Below are 18,222 nucleotides of genomic sequence, written 5' to 3'. Positions count from 1 at the left end.
GTGAACGAGAAGCTTGGTCCCCCCAAATGCCTCTTCAGTGTGGCATAGTGGCTGGCTGTGCTCTGGGAGAAATTGTCATGGACGCAAAAGCAAGATAGATGTGAACAGCCCCCTGTCTTACAACGCTACCCATTGTGTTCAAATTCCTAAGAAAGTTAAAAGCCTGCCTTTCTCTTTAAGAAAAACTGAAGGTTGTAGCTTTGAAAGAATTCATTGCACTCAGACTGTGCAATGGTGGTGTCTGTGTTCAGGTTGAACCGGATCTGCAGACCCCCCTTCTCCCCAAAATTCTTCTCGGGGAGAGAATTACCCCACGTGGAATGCACTCGGAAAGGCTCAGGGAGCCTATTCATATGAATGAAGCTGCCTTCCGAGGGCAGAGGCAGAGGCGGAAGCTGCCTCCCTGAGGGCTTTCGCAACCTGCAGCAGGGGAGACGAAATCGCCCCGGGGAGCCCTGTTGTCAGTGCGGACTGTCAGCGTGCGTGCTGCGCTCCTGCTGTCGCCGGCTGATCGCCCTCTCCAAGATGCAGTATCTGGACCCCGAGGAGCTCCTGGGCGAGGAAGAGGATGATATTTTTGGTGAAGGTAAATGTCTTTCTGGCAGGACCCATTCTGGTCTGCTTTGCTTAGCTTTGAAACTTTTGCCCAGCTGGGGTATTTTGAAAGCATCCTGGTGGTTGTGGGTATCCATCTAGGCACCAACGAATACAAGGCAAAGCAGGACGCGAGGGAGTTGACTGGTTCCTCCAAATATCTTTTTTTTTTTTTTTTTAAGTCATGGCTAGATAAATGTTTAGGGTAGGAAATGAGCGCTCAGTTATTCCCCGTCCTTCTGTGCTCTCTTGCCTAACACGTTAAGGGAAGCCTGTCGTGGTGCTTTGCATACCGCTGAGCTGCTGGTGGACAGATGGACCATGGATGCTTCTCCATGGCACCATATTGCTTTCATCTGCACCAGCTGCTTCTCCTCCGTCTCCCTTTCCCTTTGAATCTTTTTCTCTTCCTCAGGTGTATTTGGCACCCAACTGTCCACGCCCTCCTCCTTTTCTTCCAGCTGGGATGCTAGCTTCTGATACTCACTGGCACCATGTAGTTTTCCCTTCTTATTTTGCGGTTCTTCCACAAGCAGACCTGTGGGGTGGGGTTTGGCTATACAGGTTATAATTTTCAGTGGCTAATCTCATAACCTGCAGATGTCTTGTCCAAGTGCTGCCAAGGAGATGGAGCTTTTCTAGAACTTGAACTTGTCTAAATAAATGGTAATCTGGGCTCAGGGATCTCATCACTTGGGTTGATTTCCGTAAGAAACCATAGCTAGTTTTCGAAAACTCTATCAAGTAATTTTATTTTTAATGAGCACTAGTAAAATTTTGAGTGACTACTCAACTAATACAAATCCACTGAAGAAAAATTACAGAGTATACATAGTAAGACTCCTTTGCAACCTACTCATCTAGGGTGTAACCACTACCAGTGTTTCGATGTCTTTCCGTTATTTTGTTCTGACCTCAGAAATATTTAAAATCATAATGTGAAGTTTTATCATAACCAAAATCAGGTTGAAGAATACCTACACCAGCTTGCTTGGTGTTTGCCAACTTCTCAATCTGTTGCTTTACCTTGATGACAGGTATTTAGGGCCTCTTGAAATTTGACCTTAGATATTTACTCCCTGCAGGACTTAAAAAATGCTTACAGCTAGGAAGATTAGCCTAGATTGGACAATGCTGATTTTTCACCCAACCCACAAAACCCCCAGACCACATTTCTCTTCCCCAAAGCGATTCTTCGTGTGTCTGACTATGGTGCTAAAGAGCGCCATCTATAGTCCGATGCGCCACACTACGGTTTATGTGTGGCCCCACCCTGAGGGAGAGTTAAGACCTCAGCAAAGCAGGCTTGATGAACCTGTAGGATCTCTCCCATGAGCATTCCTGATGATTAAGGTGATTATCTCAACCTCAACAGGCATGGGTAAGACTCAAGTGGGGAGTCGGACAAGATGCAGATTCAAAATCTCATGTGCCTCGAACTCCTTTTGTGACTTATGCAAGTTACGTAACTCGCTACGCTAACCTGGTTTTCTCAGTGCTGTTGGGTCATACAGATCATCTTCACAATAGATTCGTAATATTTGCATTGTGCTTCACATGTGATATGCTTTACACTTTCTGGACTGAATTTCTCATGGAACATAATCTCCAAAGATGAGCGAAAGAATCCTTGTAAGTCCAACATCCAGTGTATTTTTATTTGGTTCTCTGAGTTCTGGCTCATGTTTGCCTATTTCTGCGAGAGCTTGGCCAGCTGGTGCTTCATTTAAGCAAGTTCTGCTGGGGGTGGCAGTCAAGAGTTTCAGCAGTGGGGTTAACACTGCCCGGGCTTTGCCCCTAAATCACTCTGTGACCGTGAGCAGGTTACTTCATTGCTGTGTGCCTCAGTTTACTCACTTATAAAATGGAGTAACAACCTCACAGGCGGTGGGCTGATTAAATGTTGTTGCAGGGAAGGGCTTAGAATAGTGCCTACCACATAGTAAGTGCTCAATAAATACCAGTTCCTACTATGGAATAGAAGGGGAAGCCCAAGAGCTTTTTCACATGTTGGGGTAATCAGGCCATGATCCCAGGGTCCTGGGATCAAGCCCTGCATCGGGCTCCCTGCACAGTGGGAAGCCTGCTTCTCCCTCTCCCTCTGCCTTCTGCTCTGCCTATCTGTGCTGTCAAATAAATAAAATCAAAAAAAAAAAAAAGAGTTGGTCACATGTTGGGGTAACCTAATGGATTCAAAATAAGACTGATTTACAGACCTTCAGCTTCATAAACCACCGTTCAGAGGTATGAGATGGCGAACATTCATCCGACAAGTTACTGGCAGCTGGATCCGAGCGCTGACCCTGACGTCGTGTGGATGTAGGGTCCTGGGCAAGTCATGTCCTCTCTTTGAGCCTCACCTTCATCTAAAACAAGAGGGGTGATTACACATTCTGTAAGATTTCATTTAAAGAATTCCAGCATTCTATTACTTAATCTTTTCTGCACGGTGACATGCATTTACCTACAGGGATTCAGCTTGCTCTATGTTTCATCCGAGCTTTCGGCTCACTTAACAGGCCTAGGAAAGCAGAAAGCTTTTGGTTCTGATATAATGGAAGGAAAATGCCCAGGAGCTTGTTACTAAGGCAACCATATTTCCTCACAATGGACACATTTTTAAAGAACCCTTTCCCCCTAAAGGAGCACAGATGTAGAATTTAGGTCCATTTGCTTACAAGTATATGTAAATTCATTTAGGTTTATGGACCACATAGAGATCTGGGAAGAAAAAAAATGAGTCATGCTCACAATATTTTTTTAACTGCCTTTCTGAGATCCTGTTTGCCTCAGCTATTGTTTTCTGTGGTTAAAGAAAATGTTATGGTTCACAGAATTAAGAAGCACTGGTGTGTCCCTCCATTCTTGTACTAGGGGAGAGTTGCAAATGGTTAGTGAGAGAGAGAGAAGCAGCGATCCACCTTCCCTCCAGAAGTCCCGATATTTATTCTCCCTATTTTCCATCCTCTCTCTCTCTCACACATACACAGAGCGCCTCAGGTTTGCTTTCCAAATAAACCCAACATCATCATGCCACTCAGAACATGGTTGCTATCAGGTAGACTTTACTCTTTCTCGGGAGAATGATCAATTTGATTACCAAGGTATGGAAAGATCAGGCATTGGAAGGGGACGCTTTTTTCCCATCGTTATTTCAAACGTATCAAATTAAAGGGCTTTCATCTGTTTTATCACTGTGCCTTCTTGACAGCTAGGCTGGTGTATGTGAGTGAGGTAGCTGGATGGACAATTATAGTAATGATAACTATAGCAATTCTGGTGGTGATCAGAATAATAAGAGAAAACAGTGTCGTGCGCACTGGAGGCCCCCAGCCAGCTTCCGGGAACAGAACAGAGTCCGTGTGTGGGAGGGAACGGTTCCCCCGGTGGCGGTCGGTCTCTGGTTCTGCAGCCGAAATGACTCTTTGGCACCCATTAAAGCTGCTTCTTTCCTCAAAGCCACAAGTCACTGCCCCGTTTTCGGCCCCGCTCAGTGCTCTCTTGTCAAGTGCAACGGTTAGAATAATAACACACCTCGAGTTCACAGTTATGAGTGCAAAGTATTTCTCGGGCTCCTATATTCCCTGGACACTCATGAGCCTTGTAAGACCTTGCTTCCAGAAAGGCCACAGGAAACAGCAAAGTTTTTGCAGGACCTTCGAAGGTTCTCCGGGCCTGGTACAATGCAGCAGGGCATGAGAATACTTCTGTCCTGGGTCCCTGGTAAACCTCCCCAGAGGAGGAGAACCCTCCAGGATGAGGATGAACGGGCCACAGGGAAAACATTCAACCAGTAGCTGTTTGTTGCTCTTGGACAGACCAGCAGATACTTAGGAAAAAATACCACTCGCTTTGAACCAAACCTCTCTCATTTCCCCAGGCTAAGTAAATTAGCACGTTTTCCCATTCAAAAGGAATTTCAGTTTAGAGAGAACAAGAAAACTGCAAAAGATTTATGAAAGAAAAAAAAAAGAACTGTAAGTAGAAGTGATGCTCACTTTCTGTCTCTATTGCTTATGAAGCCAAGGAAGAGATTTTTTAATAGGGAAACAATTATGCTGTCTACTCGAATCTGGTGTATTTTGATGTTGTTTCCTGAATTACATTCGCCCTTTCCGAAGTTAAAAGAAAGAAGAGATTAAATTAACGATATGTACAAAACCAATAAATCCTAAAAGTTCAGAGGTTAAGTCATACCCTCTGTATTAAGTAAAAAGTATTAAGAGGTAGAACACAGGGACACCTGGGTGGCTCAGTCGGTTAAGCGTCTGCCTTTGTTTCAGGTAATGATCTCGGGGTCCTGGGATCGAGTCCTGCATCGGGCTCCCTGCTCAGAGGCGAGTCTGCTTCTCCCCGTGACTATCCTCATCTCATGCTCTCTCTCTCACTCTCTCTCTCAAATAAATAAATAAAATCTTTTTTTTTTAAAGAACATAAAAAGATACACATCTTGGCTAGGAAGAGTTGGAGTTTTTGTTTGACTACGCCACGCTTTACATCGTATAAATATAATAATTAGTATTTAGCTATGTTGGACCTTTCTCCAAAAATCCATATCTGGGGTTCTCAAGTGGACCCACGGAATGGGATTGGAAAACGGGTAGAAAGAGCTGCCCTAGTTTCCTGAGTTGAAAACCGTTGGTCACTCTTCGCTTTCGTGATTTGCCAAGATTGCTTGGATCCGCTTCCACCCCTCGGAGTCCTGGAGAAACACTTCGCTTGGAAGTGGTTTTCCCTCCTTTGTTTGTCACAGGTTGTGGAGCAGACACAGACGTCCCCACAGTAAGTCATGCCTCCGTCACCTGTGTCTTGGGTCATTGCAGAACATTCCCTTCCCGTGGATGTCTAGGAAGCTTTCTTTGGTTGGTGCCAAAGAGCTGGTGTCATTTCAGGAGGACAAACTAAAAGAGCACATTGCACTGAAGCTATGTGGGCTGTTTTAACCACAAGTCCACACCCCCCCCCCCGATTAATGGCCTCCAGTGACCTCGGAGTGACCTATTTAGATCAGGCCAAAGCCAAAGGGGCCCAATAGCACAAATAAAGCATTTTAAATGCTTATTTCATATCTTTATGAGCCACCACCAAGTCCTTTTAGGAATGGTATAAGACCTACTCAAGTATGTCTTTTATAGGACATGAGAATGAAAATTATAAGCATACCCATTTATGTGTGGCAAAAAAAAATGTTTTTACGCAAAAGAAATGTGTAGTTGTTATGACCAAAACGGAGAAATAAACTGGTAGCATTGCCTTCCCCCTTGATGGAAGTCACTTCACTTACTCAAGTCAGCATATGAGTGAGAGATGTGGTTTCTCCAGTTAACTGTCCCTCACATGTTTTCTTGTGCTTAGCAAGTGTCAGGCTTATTCAGCTTCTCATTTATTTTTGGATGGCTAAATTTTGCCTATTGATTGTTTGCCAAACAGCTGCGATGTTGAACAAAGATGTTTGTGATTCAGTGGGTTTCAGAAGAGATTTTAAAGAAGGAAAAGGTATTAGCTGAGTCAAATGGAAATGACTATTTCCACTACCAGAAGAAGGGCAGAGAAGAGTTAGAGAGGAAGAAAAAAAAATAGTGACTGGTCCTGGCAAGTAAAATGGAGAGAAGAAAGTGAACCCAAAAATGTAGGTGCTGGGGGGATTTTTTTTTTTTTAAGATTTTATTTATTTGAAAGAGATCACGTGTGTGTGTATGAGGGGGGGAGGGGCAGAGGGAGAAGCAGACTCCTGGCTGAGCGGGGAGCCCAATGTGGGGCTGGATCCCAGGACCTGAGCCGAAGGCAGATGCTTAACCTACTGAGCCACCCAGGTGCCCGTGTGCTGGTAGGATAGTGAACATACTCAGTACGTTCCAGGCTATCCTGGGGGCTGGTTTCTGGGGAGACCGAGATGTGGATGAACCTGGCTGACTGGGAGTGGGATGATTCCCTAACACGCGTCCACCCTGGAGTGAGGGAGGGATCTGATGAGTATCTGATGTGTTCGATCCTTGTTGGTAGGGACACCAGGTCATTTAAGCTGAAAAACCACTTTGTGCTGTGTAGACAGAGCATATCTCAACAGGCATCTAGAATTTCCCTTCCAGGATAAAACAATCTACTTGGTCATTTTTAGATATTTTTAAGAGGATTTTGACCTATGCTGGATCGCAAAGAGCAGGTATAGTGGCTAGTTTTACTCCGGAAGACAAATTAAAAATACTTTATATTAGCATCACTCTCACGTGAACTTTCAACATCTTACATTTTCCGTGCTTTACCTCCCTGAGCAAATGCTTCAGGCAGAAGACACGGGAAGGTCAATGATGGATACAAAGTAAGAACTTAAGAGAGGAAAAAAACACTATGTCAACTTTGTAAAGATTGTCAGTAATAGATAACCTAGCAAACAGAGAAAAAGATCTGGTATTTCATCTTCAGCTGTATAATGAGGTGTAGCCCTAGGAAATAAACATTTCTAAATAAAACAAAGAGAGGAAAGAACAAATTGCTGCCTTCTGAAAAGTGATGAGATTATGGTGCCATCTTTAAATTGTAATGTTTTCCTTCTTAGTCTCTGGATCATTGGGGGTTAAATGTTTAAATATACTATACCACTCAAAACAGCAACAGGGGAAAACCAGCTGGACCCTTCTCCCTCTCAACTTCATTCTAAACCATCCATTCAGCTAAGAAACAAGAAGAGAATACCTTGACTTTCAGATCACAAGTGGAGTCAGCTGGCTGAGCAGTTGAATAGAACTTTTTTCTCTCTAAATTGGCATTGGGGAAACTCTGAGGAGTAAATATGAAAATATTTTCTATGGTGGGATTTTTTCTTCTTATTTATATCAGCACAACAAACTGATTAGAATGGTACATGAAGAAAAGTATGTCAGAGAATCAAATATGCAGATGTGATTTGTGGAAGGCACTTTTAACTACTTTCAGATAAATTATGTGACTGAAATATTAGGAAAAACAAACTCTTCTCCTTCAGTTTCTGGTTTATATACTGAGGGGTACCAAGGATGTCTTTGCGGTGGGGCATACTTCAGCCCCCAATTAATCTCCATTAGTATCCCTAAAAACTGAAACATAAATTAGAATTTTAACTCTTAATAAAAAAACATGATAAAAAAGCTTCTTCAGAAAACATGGCTATTTTGAGTGATCTACACTCTGGATATAAAGTTATATGCTTGCAAACAACTTCTAGCAGAGGGCCAAACCCCTTCTCCAGCCATGTTGCTATACTAAGTACTTTGCTTACAAAAATTCTAGAGCCACCATTGTTTTTAAATCTTTGATCATTACCATTCAGACTTCCAAACTGAGGGAATAGTAGGGCGTAGTAGAAAGAGCAAAATATTTGGACTCAAAAGATCTATTTCAATTTACTAGTAGTTTGACTTTAGGAAAGTTACCTAACCCTTCAGAAGCTTGACTTTCCTTCTTCCACATGGGGATGATGATAATTATGGTGATAATGATGTTGGGGTGGTGGTGGTGATGGTAATTGTGATAGCGATGATGATGGTGTCATGTGGTGGTGGTGATGCTGGCCATGGTGATGGTGGTGGTGGTCATGGTGGTCATGGTGGTGATGATGGTGGTCATGGTGGTGGTGGTCATGCTGGTGGTCATGGTGGTGGTGGTGATGGTGGTGGTGATGATGGTGGTCATGGTGGTGGTGATCATCGTGGTGGTGGTCATGGTGGTGGTGATCATGGTGGTGGTGATGATGGTGGTGGTGATCATGGTGGTGGTGATGGTGGTGGTGATGATGGTGGTGGTGATGATGGTGGTCATGGTGGTGGTGATCATCGTGGTGGTGGTCATGGTGATGATGGTGGAGGCCATGGTGGTGGTGATGATGGTGGTGGTGATGATGGTGGTGGTGATGATGATGGTGGTTATGGTGGTGGTGGTGGTGACCTCCTGAGAAAACTGCTGTGAAGTTCAAGGAGATAATGTGTGAGGTAATGGAAAATCATTAAGGGCCTACTATGTAAGTGTCAGTTATTATCAGACTGATTTTCTCAGCTGCCCCAGCCTCCCAAGTCTATACAATTCCCCTCTCCTACTCCTGGCCTGTGATCGACAAAGACACAAGCTGACGAGAGCAGAGTTATTCAGAGTGCTCACTTCAGATACTTCCCTGGGAATATAAAGGTGTTTCTGGCTCATGAATTAATAAGCCTGGCTGCTATCTCATCTCCACCATGTGACCAAGGCAGGGCTCAGAATAAGCCCATCATTTGGCACAAAATAAGTATGTGATTTCTTACCCTTTTTTTTTTAAAGATTTTATTTATTTATCTGAGAGAGAGAGAATGAGAGAGCACATGAGAGGGGGGAGGGTCAGAGGGAGAAGCAGGCTCCCCGCTGAGCAGGGAGCCTGATGCGGGACTCGATCCCGGGACTCCAGGATCATGACCTGAGCCGAAGGCAGTTGCTTAACCAACTGAGCCACCCAGGCGCCCCCCATTTTTTATTGTTAGCCAATCTGGTCTCCCTCTGGAAATTATTTGAGTATTAAAGAGTAATAGACACTAGGGCAGTTTCCTTGTGGAGAGAGTCCCCTCGCCGTGGTCAGGAATTCTGGAGGTCAGGAATCATATCTCTAACAGTATCTTTAATGACATACAGTCCCTATTTCCTGGGTAAATATTTACTTGCGGTAAACATACCACAGTTACTGCCTCCCCCGTCTCAGTAATCTGAGAAAGGCTAGGCTTTCTATATTTGTTAAAACATTTCTAATAACACCCATTGAAATTTGAATTATATACATGTCACAATATTTTAGGACAGCCATTAAGATTTTAAATGAAGCTTCAACATCGAACGTCCTCTCTCCTAGTGCAGTGTTTTTACTTCCACTGCTTTTTAAAATATTTTCAATGATAAAAACTCCTGGAGGAAATTGTGGTGATCTGTTTGTATATATATATTTTTGTAAATATATTAATGTGCACACACACGTCCAGGAAGACAAATATTAGCTCAGTTGCTTAATAGTAATTCTGCATGGGGCAGAGAACAAATTAATAGGATCAACCTGCTGTGAACTAATCAACACATTTTGGTGGAGCCCCACTCCATGGAAGTTATGACCACTGCACGTAACTGGGCAGCTGGGTCAGAAGTCATATCAGCTGTAGCAGGGCTGACTAGCAATGGATCGGCCCAAATCCTCCCCACTCCTGGAGACACAACTGATGGTGGGTCGGGAGCATCGCCATCTGTATGAGAAAAGACAACACAACCTCTGGTTATTTACAACGCGGGCTAGAGTGCAGAGGATGGAGAAAAGCCCCGTGTATCCTCCTAACACTGACGATACCCCAGCCTTTACGACGCGCCAGGTGCTGATGAACAGGGCACGCAGGGAGTCAGTGGCTCTCTGCCCCCTCTTGACCTAGTCCGGAGTCGACAAACCATGGCCTGCGGCCGATCCCAGCCCACTGTTTTTGTTCATAGCCTGCAAGATGAGAATGGTTTTTACAGACGAACATTTGCAATCGATTTGGTGATGGGGAACAGTAAACCTTGAACTCCAGTTATGCAAAATGTTCTCCCAAAGAAAAAGAATTCCATTCTTCTCCTAAGCAGACCAGGAATACCAAAAAAGAGCAAGTGCTCAATTATACTTTAAATTTTGTCAATAAAAATAAGTGAAATTTTATTTTCTCTCTTGTTATATGGAGGTAGCTACACAATTTCCTTGTTTTTTTGCCTCTTGGTCCACAAAGCCTAAAATATTTGCTATCTGGCTCTTTCTAGAAAAAGTCTGCTGACCCCAGGTCTACGTTACCAAATTCCAAATCATTTTGCCTCTTGAGGTCACTGCGAGTTTCTTAACCGTGTCTCCCTCCAGCTCTTCTCCTTTTCACATCCGCTGGGAGGATCTTATTTTTAAATCCCCATTTAAGAGGAAGATTTATCCCCCTTTGTTGTTTTAAATATTCTTTTAAGAGAATACATGTCACCATATGACACTGCTTTGTAATACCAACCGGAAGGATGATGAAAAATCCGTGGTCTAAGACAAAACCAAAGAGAGGGCACAACATCACTTAGGGGAAGACACAGTGGGACTAGGGATGCGTTCTCCCAGCCCACCAGTGAATGAGGTGAAAGAAAGCACACAGGGGGTGTCCACGGTCCTTTCCCCTCACATCTCTGCATCAGCTCAAGGGATTTTCCTCCCCTTTTGACTCTTTGGGTCACCAGGTGTCCAAGGCCCAAAGTCCTTGGAAACTCGTGGTAAGGAACCACTGATGTGTGAGCATGATTCCAGTCCTTTTCTTGGCTCTTCCACACACATCACCCCAAGTCTCCCGATTCACTGTGGGGTGACCAAGCCAGGCCTCAGGGGTAGCATCATCAGAAGACTCAGCTTACTCAGGAGCTTATGAACTATTTAGGGATATAAGATTTGCTTTTTCATTCATTTAAAGACTACTTATTGGGGCACCTGGGTGGCTCAGTCGGTGAAGTGTCTGCCTTCGGCTCAGGTCATGGTCCCGGGGTCCTGGGATCGAGCCCCGCATCGGGCTCCCTGCTCAGCAGGGAGTCTGCTTCTCCCTCTGCCTCGGCCGGCTTACAAATAGAAACAACTTACCTTTGCATGAGAAGATAACATGGGATTAGCAGAGTTTTGGTCACCACAAGACAGAGCTGGCTCTTGCCCACTGCCCTTCGTCTGCAATGCAGACCAGTGCGTGTCCACTTAGCCCGCATGTTAATTTGAGGACAAGGAAGCCTTTTCAAAACAGGCATGAAGGAATGAGTGAAAAGCGCCACCACACACACTTATGCACATTTAGTGGGGGCCGCTTGACTCCTGGTTGCTAAGCGTTAGAAACAGCAGGAATGTTCAGCTCTATTGGGCATCTTTGAGGAGTTTTAAATTGCTGGAGGGGAAAATATCTTGTTGTCAAAAAGAGTCAGGGAGCCATTGTCCACTGTTGGTGGGAATGCAAACTGGTGCAGCCACTCTGGAAAACAGTATGGCAGCTCCTCAAAAGGTTACAAAGAGAACTGTCATATGATCTAGAAATTCCACTTCTGGGTATATAGTCAAAAGAATTGGAAGCCGGGTCTTTAAGGGATATTTGTACCCTGAGTTTACAGCATCAGTCTTCATGAAGTCGAGAGAGGCAGGCAACCCAACTGGCCATCGATGGCTGAATGGGCAAGCAAAATGTGGTCCGTACATACAGTGGAATATTCTTCAGCCATAAAAAGGAAGAAAATTCTGACACTTGCTATAATGTGGAGGAAACTGAGGTCATTAAACTAGGTGAAAGAAGCCCGTCATAACCAAACAAACAAAAACACCACCAAATACTGTATGATTCCACTTATATGAAATATCTAAAGTAGTCAAATGTCTGGAAACAGAAAACAGAAGGGTGGTTGCCAAGGCTTGGGAAGAGGGGGGAAGAGGAGTTGTTTAAGGGTATGGAGTTTCCGTTTTGCAGGACGAAAAGAGCTCTGGAGATTGGTGGCAGAACAGTGTGAATGTATTTAACACTACTGAACTATACACTTAAGAATTATTAAGATGGTAAGTCTGATGTGCATTTTACCGCATATATATATATATATATATATATATATATATATATGAGTTAAGAATAACTACATCAAAAAAAAAAAAAGAGTTAGGAATAACTACACTCAAACAAACGAACCAAGAAGAGGAAGTACCAGGCAGTTCCTGAAAGCCTGCAGAACAGTTGCTTTTTCTTGAAACACATAAATGTCACAGGAGGGAACTGAATTTCCATGAGAGATAGAAGTGGCTGATTCTGACCAAGGCTGGACTTAGCTGACAATCTTAGAAAGACTGTGTTCTTTATAACAGAATAGCATGAGAGTTAGGTATGGGAATTCTTCTTACCACTTTCCGTCTGGTTGGGAATCAGTTTTTAGAATCTCTGCATCAGTGGTTTGAGATGGGCACTTACTGAGGCTTATCTAGAAAGGAGTAGCATCATCAGAAGACACAGCTTGCTCAGGAGCTTATGAACTGTTTAGGGATATAAGATTTGCTTATTCATTCACTTAAAGAATACTTACTGGGGCGCCTGGGGGGCTCAGTCGGTTATGCATCTGCCTTCGGCTCAGGTAATTATCCCGGGTCCCGGGATCGAGCCCTGCATCGGGCTCCCTGCTCAGTGGGAAGCCTGCTTCTCCCTCTGCATCTGCCTGCTATGCTCTCTCTCTCTCTTTTTTCTCACTCTCTCTCTCAAATAAATAAATTTTTTTTTTTAAAAAAAGAAGACTTACTGAATGTCTGCCATGCACTAGGTTGGGTTCTATTCAGCTGCTGGGATCAGCAGTGACTGTGACATGCCGCACCCCTTGTGAACTTATATTGCCATGGAGGGGGACAGACAGTAGACAGGGAACAACGGGATGTGTCCGATGGAAAGAAGGGTCATGGAGAAAAATTAAGTGCAGGGTGAGAAGGATAGAACAAGGTGGTCAGAAGGCTAGAACATGGTGGTCAGGTCAGAACAAGGCTTTGCTGATAGATACCCCAATGCTTGATGGAGCTGTGGGGTCTGACCTGGACTTCTGGGGGAGAATGTTCCAGAAAGAGCCAGAGGCCGGTGTGGCTGCTGCACGGTGTGTGAAAGCAGAGAGGGGTGGACGATGAGATCTGAGCGGTTTCTGGGGGGTCCAGCTCTTGTAAAGCCCTACAGGCCATGGTAAGGATTTGAGTTTTTGCTCCGTGGGAGATGGGAAGACCCTGGTGGGTGTTGAGCACAGTGACATAATCTGATTTGCCTTTCAAAAGGATCATTCTGACTGTTGTCTTGAAAGTGAAGATGGGGGCCTGGAGGGCAAAGGCAGGGAAGCCACTTGAAAGACTTGCAGTATTCCAGGAGAGAGCTGATGGGGCCCTTCCCAGGCCTGACACTGATTAATTCTGGATGTAAGGGTGGGGCAGCGTTGCCAAGGATAACTCCAGCACTTTGGCCCAAGCTCTGGAAGGATGATTCGGCTGTTTACTGAGACGAGGGGGCTGCTGGAGGAGGGGGCTGAGAGGCCGGTCCAGTTCCGGTGGGTTATGTTTGCAGTGTAGACGCACATGGCGGCTGGCTTCGCCGAGTCCCACTCCAAGCAGCCGCAACAGTGGGTGCTCGGGAAGTGTTGGTGACATATGTATCAGTGAAAATTACTCACAGATTCATCTCTAGCTTACGGGGATTGGACTGTATGACTGATATGGGCTGTTCCCTAAAACCAGGCATTCAAGACTGTAATGCAAACTGTTTATAAACACTAAAGGGAAATTAAAGGAAAGAGCAGAGGGGAATGGCTGGATGAGCAAGGCAGGCTTCTTGCAAGGGTGTATTTGAAGGCGAGAGCTTGCTATCCTTGGAAGCACCATCGTGGTAAATCCGATGGTTGTAGAAGAGCATCCAAGACTCTCCGTCTGTATGTGGCCTCCTGATTTGTGTGCTCTGCTCACCAAGTGAAAATGCTTGCATTCCTTTCCCTTTGGCTCCAAGGCTCTACATCCGTAGAATCTCCGCAGGAAGAGACCTACAGAGGTTTTCGGTCTACCTTCCTAAACAGAAGGCAGGCAAGGGGTCAGTCTGGTTGCTAAACTCCCTCCCTTCTTTCCCCTCCCCAGGGAGGTTTTCTCGGTTACACATCCATTTAACACCAAGAGCTGGCAATCAGCATATTCACTTTGATTTTAACTCAAATCCCCCAAGCGACATCTTCAACCACTTCTGTTTATTCTAATCCTGGGGAAAACTGTTCTTCCTCCTGTAAGATAATCTTGGGTATCCTCAAAAACCATTACAAGAACATATTAACATGTGAGTAACTCTCCAAACACTAAAATAGCCAGTCAAATATTTGTATTCCAGCCGGTACTTGAGTTGAGTAACACATCTTTGCGGACAAGAGGGCAAGTGTATTCTGAGCAGTGAAGAGGGGCCAGTCGTCTGTGAATCAGGATATGAAACGCAGGGGCACGCGGCCACAGCTGTTGACCTTGAATTCCTCTTTGAACGTGGCACCCAGGGCTGAGAGGCTCTTCTCCGAGAGGCCTGTGCACCTTCGTGCTTCTAAAACCTGCCGCTGCCTGGTGGTCACGTTCCTCGTTCTGAGTTGGCCACCGTCTCGGGTGCAAAGAACAAACGAGAGCAGGTGTTCACATTTATCTTCCTCGAGGAGCCCCTTGGGGCTTGTTGAGGAAGGGTCAGTGAAGGAAGAGGCTGAACAAAGCCTTCCATCCCCCCCCACACTCGAGCCTGCCAGCAAACAGCTGTTCCAGGCTCTTCCTGCTGCCGCTAATGAAAACATAACCGGGATTCGATGAAAGCTATTTAATGGGGGATTGCTCGGAGAAGCCACTTTCTCTGGAGATTTGCTTAAACCAAAGCACTTGGATTTGCTACCGTGGCGGCGAGATCTTCACCTCCAGCAGCCTGAGCGTGAATGACCTATTTCGAATGTGACAGCCAATTACACTTTGGTGGCATGAATAATTTATCAGGTTCAAGAGCACTGTCAACCAGGGACAGTACAGCAGACTTGCTGCCTGGCTCATCATGGAGGGTGACGGCGCCCGGTCCCGTTATCACAGCTCCCACCCGAAGCTGCCAGAGCTGTGGACTGCCTGTGAGCCGAGAAGGAACGTGGGGGATATGGGGCCAGGCTCCGTTCCTGCTACCCGAGGAGCCTTTGTGGGTTGAGCACGCTGTGCTTGGGGAGTCAGATTTCCACTCTCACCTCTGCAAAGTGAAACGGAGCGGTGGGGGGGCGGGGAGATGAGGGCGGTCTCCCGTGTCCTGATTTTGCATAAAATATCTGTGGGGGTGGGGGTGGAGGCTGTGAAGTGGTGATCTAGGAAGAAAGAGGCGGAGACCCTGAAGCTAGCAAGGGTAGCTAATGCCTTCCAGGCCCGGCGGAGGGGTCATGGGCCTTCCCACCCTGCAGCTGGTTCCCCCCTCCCCGAGCAGGGCCAGGAGCAGCTGCTCAGGGAAGGGCTCAGCCCGGAGGAACCTGTGCCCCGAGTCAGGGTGTTCTCCCGTGTGCCAGGCCGTCCGGGTGCTCTGCGGCTCGCGCTAGCATCCAGCTTCACTCGAACAGTAGTGACAGCTCACTTAACCTCGCAGAGACCTGTTTCAGGCTGCACTGGACTCCAGCAGAACGTCCCTGAAGATCGTGAGGCCTCACTGGCGCCTGGATGGCTCAGTTGGCTAAGCCTCCGACTCTTGGTTTCGGCTCCAGTCCCGATCTCAGGGTCGTGAGTTCGAGCCCCGCATCGGGCTCTGCGCTCAGCAGGGAGTCTGCTGGAGATTCTCTCCCTCGCCCTCTGCCCTCCCCTGATCGCTTGCGCTCGAAAATAAGTAAAATATTCTAAAAAAGAGAGAGAGAAACGAAAACAAGAGTTAACTAAAGAAGAATTTTAAAACATGAATGACTGAATACAAGCAGATTTTACATTTTTTTCAGTAAGCAATAGGCAACTGCTAATGCGTATCCATCAAGGCACGATCAGGAAACTGATGGCTCCCACCAGTTAGACTAATTCGAGAAGCTTTCTCTACAAAGAGATGGCTCACGAAGGTGTGGGTGGAGTGTGCGGGAACCAGAGGGCCCTGGGGGCCAGTGCCACTGCGGGGTCCAAAGGAGGGGAGAGGAAGAGGTTGCTAGAACCTACAGGACAGAGGCAGAGAGGGCTACCATGGGGGAGCAGTCATCTCTTAAGAGGGGACACAGCCAGCCCAGCATGACCTCACAGGGAAGAGCCAAGGAATGGATATCCTCACCTCACTCCCTTTCCTTTTACCTGTCTCCTGTTGGGGCTCCCATTGGCCAAACCCAACCGGGCGTCCTAGGGCAGGGCAACCCCCCGGGGCAGAGAGCAGAGGCTGGAAGCTGGAGGATGGGCAGCAAGGGGCGATGCAGGATAGCCTGCTAGCCAGGGACTGCATCGGGCCTGGGGACACGGTATAAGTAAGTCACCTTGGAGAAGCTTACAGACACATCTCTTCTTATATGTCTCCCTATTGATGAGGAAACGGGAACAGATTTGCTATAAAGCAAGTCAATTTATAACCTTAAAAAACAGCTTACCTACCAAGTACTAAGCCTTGTGTTTACACATACATACTGACAGTTTCCAATCACTTCTACAGTCATTTTTTAATTATTTTATACTTATTCCAGTGTCTTTGTGCAATAATACTTAGTGAATCAAATTTATACCATTTGCCTTCAGCCTTAAAGAGTTCATAGCTCTAGGAATTTGCAAAGTTAACATTCTGCCCAAATGTCTGTCGGGGTAGATCCGAGCTTCTCAATATGTGCTCTGAGGACCCCTGAGGTTTCCCAACACTCTTTTATAAGGTCCCAAAGATCCTCAATAATTTTTTTTAAAGATTTTATTTATTTTTTTGACAGAGAGAGAAAGAGAGAGAGAGCACAAGCAGGGGGAGGGGCAGAAGGAGAAGCAGGCTCCCCGCTGAGCAGGGAGTCTGATGGGAGGCTTGATCCCAGGACCCTGAGGTTATGACCTGAGCTGAAGGCAGACGGTTAACCAACTGAGCCACACAGGCGCCCCCTACTTTTTTTAAGTATAAAGGGGTTTAGTCTAGATTATGCTTTATATATACACGCACACACACACACACACACACACACACTTATGTATATATGTATATATATGTATATATCACATACACATGTTACATGGAATTTAAAATGGCTAGCCTAGCCTATGTTATTGTGTAATAGGTCTTGAGACCAAAAAATTGGGGACTGCTGGTCAAAATGATATTACTGCAGAAAATGACCTCTCCCTGTCATATAATAATTATGTACGAGCAACCCAATCTCAAGTTTCTGGATAGAAGGGGATTGTTTGCCACATTTAAGGCATATTTTATTTGCTGCCAGCTTTGAACCTTTTGCTGACTATCTTCTGCCCACACAGCCTTCCGGGTCACTTGGCGTAGAAACTAGAAGTGGCGGTGGAGGTGGAGTTTCGGACGGGGATCATTTGCCCAAGTGGATAGGCCTGATTTCAGCGTCTCTGAGACATTCGTTCCAATGCTAGGTGTGTTGGCCAAACACGGTTCCCATTGTGCAAGCAGATAGTGTAACAATGGTGAGAAGCCACAGCCTGAGATGTCTACTCCCTTGGGAACCTTATCATCAGTGCCAGACACGGGCAGAGGAAAACGGGGCCTTGCTCTCAGCAGTTCAGAAAGCGGCAAGCAGGACCCAGCTGTCATTTGTCAAGGCGAGGCCTACTTCTTTCTGTAGGTACAGCTCTGATGTCAATCAATGCAGGAACGTTATGCTCTTTTTTCCGGGGGAAAAGATGACAGAAGCCAGCTGACTATCCTCCACGCTCATTAATATAAAGCTTCCACTACTGTCAGTGGCCCTGAGTGTAGTTTCTGATGTCCAGGATCATATATACTAATGAGGAGAAGTGTACCAAATATCTGGGACGGAAGGAAATTAGGGGCCTGGGTCTGTACTCAGGGGGACACGGCACTTACAGGAGAATGCGGGGAGAGCATGGCGGGCCAAGGAAGGCATCATGAAGAAGCTGGTGTTGGACTAGAGCTTCAGAGGCTAGGCAGGACTTGT

At 45.8% G+C, this 18,222-nt stretch overlaps 1 protein-coding gene across 3 annotated transcripts in view; it reads left to right on the top strand.

Annotated features, from left to right (window-relative positions):
* Positions 1-477: 477 nt before the first annotated feature.
* The window catches only part of RIPOR2 (RHO family interacting cell polarization regulator 2), a 109,598-nt gene continuing 91,853 nt past the window's right edge, over positions 478-18,222 (top strand). For all 3 annotated transcript variants that reach the window (XM_044917724.1, XM_021696826.2, XM_021696828.1), the window contains exon 1: positions 478-586. In XM_044917724.1, the coding sequence (XP_044773659.1) occupies positions 526-586 (61 nt within the window). In that variant the 5' untranslated portion in view covers positions 478-525. The remainder of the gene's footprint in view (positions 587-18,222) is intronic.

Source organism: Neomonachus schauinslandi, chromosome 8 (assembly GCF_002201575.2).
Source record: "Neomonachus schauinslandi chromosome 8, ASM220157v2, whole genome shotgun sequence".
In the NCBI taxonomy this organism is placed as follows: Eukaryota; Metazoa; Chordata; class Mammalia; order Carnivora; family Phocidae; genus Neomonachus; species Neomonachus schauinslandi.
Note: the sequence above shows the minus strand (reverse complement) of the source record. Positions and strands in the feature narration are given on the sequence as shown.